The sequence below is a fragment of the Papaver somniferum genome, chromosome 10 (assembly GCF_003573695.1).
Source record: "Papaver somniferum cultivar HN1 chromosome 10, ASM357369v1, whole genome shotgun sequence".
NCBI classification, from domain to species: domain Eukaryota; kingdom Viridiplantae; phylum Streptophyta; class Magnoliopsida; order Ranunculales; family Papaveraceae; genus Papaver; species Papaver somniferum.
In genome coordinates this window covers 56719416-56724757 of record NC_039367.1, presented here as the reverse complement: position 1 = coordinate 56724757, position 5342 = coordinate 56719416, and the positions used below count along the sequence as shown (strand labels likewise).

At 39.2% G+C, this 5342-nt stretch overlaps 1 protein-coding gene across 1 annotated transcript; it reads left to right on the top strand.

Moving 5' to 3' along the window:
- The first annotated feature begins 1573 nt into the window (after nucleotides 1-1573).
- LOC113318297 (GLABROUS1 enhancer-binding protein-like) lies at nucleotides 1574-3371 on the top strand. The gene has a single exon (XM_026566444.1). The coding sequence runs from the start codon at nucleotides 1698-1700 to the stop codon at nucleotides 3042-3044; it is 1347 nt and encodes a 448-aa protein (XP_026422229.1). The 5' UTR covers nucleotides 1574-1697; the 3' UTR covers nucleotides 3045-3371.
- Nucleotides 3372-5342: the final 1971 nt, after the last annotated feature.

The following is a 5342-nucleotide window of genomic DNA, read 5'->3' as shown; positions in this document are numbered from 1 at the left end:
TGATTACGAAATGGACTTGGGGAAACATTTCATACTTTAGATCTTCTAACAGATGCGATTTGCGCAAAACACGAATATCATTTTTTGAACCCGGAAGATTAGAAAAAACGTATCATATCCAACAATCATAAGAAGTAACAGCTTCAAGGATAAGTAGGGAATCCATGCCATACCCAACGCATACAGTCAAGACTACCTAGCATTCTTGGGAATCTCATATCCTCATTCTCCTAATATTTCTCTGACGTCTACCTCGGTTGGTTTTCGAAAATACGTTACTTCAAAAAATAATGAAAGATAAGTGAATGAAGTTGTTCTGACCATACGAAGGTACTCACCGTTCGAATCTGCTGGTTTTCCATAACCTAGATTCCTTAGAGCTGAAGTGACTTTTTGTTCATAACCATGACCTTTAATATTCAGTGCATCAAACTGATAATTAAATTGAGGTTTTACCCGACAAAGCTCATTAATAATCTTTATCATCTAGCGTGGGGGCATTGTGGAATTGACGTTGGAAATCTTGATTAGAGTACACACAATTAGGATGAAAATAATTGTGCATGAGCTCCTGGTGGAACCACTCCCTCTCTCGATACGTATATCTTCTTGTGAATACTTCTTTTGTCTCTGGAACTCTAGGTATTTGACCTCAACATACGAGCATCAGAGTGTCCATTATTTTTGTATCCTCAGGTTCCTCATCATCAAGTTGTTGCAACCTCCTTCGATACATTTCTTGTTGTGATCTAAACCGATTGATATGAATATTCCTCTCGTCATCAGAACTAGCCATTGATAATTATGAAATTTAAAATTGGTAGTACATATAAAGAAATAGGTAAAATATATGTAGAAGTAGGTGTAAGTAATTTGATGAAATAAAAGGAATGAAATAGAGGAAATAGTCGTTACAAAATAGTCGTTAAATGATATATTGTTCATCGAGCTATATAGATTATAACCCCAGCAATAATCATGATACCGAAAGTGCTATAGTGAATATCTCTCTATTGAAATACCAACACTAAGTTATTTTCTCATAGTGGCGGAAGTGAAGGTGGCATGGCAAAGTGATTTTTCTGCTACGATGCATAGGAATAAGCCTTAGATTAAGTCTTATGGGATAGATAAGCGAAAAAGCGTTGCTGATTAAAAAAAAAGGCGTTGTCTATTTGTTAACACCACTTCTCTCTAGATATATCCCGCATGTGAACTAATAGCGAGATAGTTTCGCTGAATGCTTTAGCACAGCCAAAATCACTTTTCGCGAAATGGTTCAACACAGATTGATTTATTTTTTGATCCAACGGCTGAGATGGTTGCGTTGTTCCGTTCAGCACAATCTAATTCTACTTTTCGTTGTTCCATTCAGCGCATCTACTTTTCACGGTTCTATCCTACTAGATTGGAATGACCGTAAGACTTGGCTAATGTCTCAAAATATAAACACCCGACCTACGAGGTACCCATTGTAAATTACACCTATTTTCGTTACGTACGATACGAGTCTGTGGTGTAACACGAGAAAGTCGCCCTAAAAAGCCCAGTAGGCGTGTATTTATTCCCCCAGATGCAACGCCCTTTGTTGTCAAAAACCCTAACCTAACTCTTCATTCCCCATCTCTAATCGGCGAAATTTGTTATCATAAACCCTAAGCCTAGCTCTTCATTCCCTGATCGGCGAAAAACAGAAAATGGGTCAAAAGAAACCCCTTTTAGAAGATCCACCAGCAGCTTCAACTTCTGAAGAAGAAGTTGAAAGTGGAGAAGAGGAAGAGGAAGAAGAAGTCGAAAGTGGAGAGGAAGAAGAAGCTGCAGGAGGAGAAGGACAAGAGGAGGAGGAAGAAGAAGACGAGGAAGAGGAGGAAGGAGAATCAGAATCTGACGATCAAGAAGTAGCTCCCAAGAAGCCTGAGCCGGTCTCAAAACCTGAATCTGCTTCTTCATCTGAAGAAGAGGAGGGGGAAGAAGAAGAAGAAGACGAAGAAGAAGAGGAAGAGGAAGAAGAAGAGGAGGATTCTGATGAAGAAGGATCTGGGAAAGATGAATCTGAATCCGATGAAATACCAAAGAAATCCACTCCTGCTGAAGTCCTTCGCAGTCCTTCCAAACCCGGTGTTGCAAACGAACCTACGCCGAAGAAAACTGTATCAAAACCTCCTTCATCAACTGCTCCTGCTATTGCTGTTGTTCCTATTTCACAGAAACGTCCTGCTGAGAGTGACAGAGCTGAGATTGATATGAAGAAAAAGAAGAAGAAAACTGATGAGGAAAATGGTGGTGGTAGCAGTAGTCATCCTGAAGGTGAAAAAGATCCTGAGAAAGATCCTAAGAAGCTCTTTGCCAGAGTATGGAGCGACAATGATGAAATTGTGGTTCTGGAAGGTATGCTGGATTGGCATAGGAGAGGCGTTGATCCTTTTGCTGATTTAGGTGGATTTCTTGAGTCTATTAAGGAATCTGTGAATGCCACTGTTAACAAAGATCAATTGCTTAATAAAATGAGAAGGTTGAAGAAGAAGTACCAAAACAATTACAAGAGAGGAAAAGCTGGTCAGGACCCTACCTTCTCCAAACCCCATGATTTGAGATGTTATGAAGTCATGAAGTTGATTTGGGAAGGGGAAGAAGTTGGTGGCCGCAAAAGGAGTTCCCCTGCTGATGCTACTAGTAACGGCAACGATGAATCAGCTCCAGCAACTAATGGGAAGAAAAGTAGGAGTTTCAAAACTAAAACTACTCCAAAAACTGTTGCTTTGAGTGACATTTCGTCCAAGGAGCTTCCAAGGGAGGTTCAAAATGGGATGTCTGCTTATCCGTTCTTGCTTGAGGCGTTTCGGGAAAATAAGAATGGACCTACTCTGGGAGAAAGTCTTTTGACAGAAGGCTTGGCTTTACTTGGAGATTCAATAGCTAAGGAATGGGAGAAAAAATGGAGAAAGTTTAATGAGGAGGAGGCTGAGGTTTACTTGAAGCGTGTTGACCTGGTTCGGGAGCTGACTACTGAAGTTTTGAAAGCGGTTAAATCATCTGATTCTTAGGGTCACCATGAGGTAATTTCTGTGTTTACCTGCTTGATGCTTGGAGGTTTAGGTAAATGCTTTTTCTATCAAAGATTTGGCAGTTATAGGTTTATGTCAATAGATATATATGTTTTATTAAACCTTTGTAGTAGAGGGTTGGTCCTTGAATGTGATTTAACGTCGCCCTTGTTTCGGAACTTTTTTTTAATAGATTTGCTATGGTTCTTGTTGTTTAAGCTGCCATAATGATGACCTATCTTGACTATGTTTGTTGGTCGTTCAAGTTTAACACCTTTGTAGTTTATGTTATTGAGATTTGTTCTGTTGTATGTTTTCTTTAGTGCACTTTTGTTACTTGCAGCTTTAGTTTTTGTTTTGTCCAAGTATGTTGCATGGCTGTTTTTATTTGGGTTTGCTGCTTGGTAATCAATGGGGTATTGTTAGACTAGTGTTAGGCCATTTATATGCTACTGAATCTTCAATGGTGGCTCGAGTCTTTTCATTTTTCATTGTTAGTTCACGGCTGCTGAAGAAATGGTAAGAATTTAAGTGGCAGTCTTTATTTTGTTCCCAACGTATCTAGGCTTTCCACTTACAGTTATTGCTTTGGTATCGAGAATCCATGGTTGCAGAGGGATTTGAAAAAATGGCAGTTGATTGCAGTAACTTCCCAAACATTGTGTAAGTAAGAGCATAGCAAGTTTGTTAGTTCAGGTCAATCTAGTGTTTCTTGTTAGTTAACTTTCTAGATTCATTCCTGTAGTAGTGTGTCAATACTTGCCACATATTACTGGATTAGGATTTCATATGAAACATGGTTGTTGAGGTACTTGAGGTATGCAGTATTATTGAATACGTGAAGTACGGGGAGATAGCGAGGAAGTATGCAGTAGTTGCTTTTCAACAGACTGGCATTATAAGTTAGAACTAGGTTTTATGCTAGATGCATGAAGTGAGCTTTCGTCAAGTCTAATTAGCTGCCAATATTGTTTGCGGGTCTCCAGTTAAGTGATAAATAAAATACGATGATAGGTGCCTTAGTGCGGTTTTTCTTTCCGTTGGACTTAAAGTTCTTTATGGGTTTGGTTTACTCCTGCTATTCCAGTACTTATCACTAATGAGGTGCTTCGTTTCATTGTTGTCGATGTGGATCTGAATCATTTTAATCCAGGATAACCAAAAAGCTAGAGTGGTGAATTTCATTAGCCTCTGTATGTAGTTTTTCTTGCTTCTGCCAGAAGTTCAGCTTTCCTCTAGTTCAATGTAGGTGGATTGCAAAGCAGGCATGTCTTTGCAAATTATGCTGTTGTTCATTCTATTGACCAGATTGCATGGGGTTGGGAACTGGTGAAGTCAAGCAGCTTTACAAGTGCTACTTCTAATTTTGCAGATTTTAGTTTCTGGGTTTTGATGAAAATCAAAATCATGGATATTACTTTGCAGACTTGGTCTTGTTTAGGAGTCTCTTTGTTCCTGTTGGTACTAGGTACAGTCAGGAATTCAGAATTAGTCATGTTCTCTATTAGCAAAGCGTTTGAAGATAATGGAGGTGAAAGCATGAAGCAGTTGGCCTCAGATATCAATTGGTGTGTTTTGATCTTTGACAGCTTGCTCTTGCATTGACCTTTACCAGTGCTATTTAAAAGGGATATTTTGCTGGCATTATTTGCCTGTCGCTGCTAAAGGGAAGTGTTACACATCCATATCCAAAGTAAGTATTTGGTAGCGGAGGTGGTAGAATGGATCCATTTTCCCCGTAGTTTATTTTGGCAACATGCTTCATATTTGGATTGCAACTATTAAGGCTGGTGAGTTAAATGAGAAAGAAATTAGATTTAGAGCTATATTACATTACATACTGAGTAACTATGCCGTACAACATAGTTGAACTCCAATATCAATCATGTACAATCTAATCTATGTTTCAGCAATTTCAACCGCCCACAAAAACTAGTACTATCCGTCTTTGAGTATAAGGTACTTGTTCAACCAAAACCTCTCAAATTAGATTAGACTACGACGTTGAGCCCATGAAGACGCAGCTGCTGCGCCGACATCAGCCGGCATTCAACATCCCGGACTAGTCAAGGTCTAGATGGTTTTCCACCTGATTTCTAATGGGGAAGTGCGAGCAACTGTTGGAGATGATATTGTGAAGACCATTCAATCATTCCCCCGTTCTAAACATCTTCCACTGCTTTAATACCAGAGAAAAATTGCCTTGCTAGTGCTGTGGACTTTAGACCGATCAGTTTATGCAATTGCAATGTGAGCTACGAAATTATGTCCAAATTGCTTATTACTAGATAAAACCTC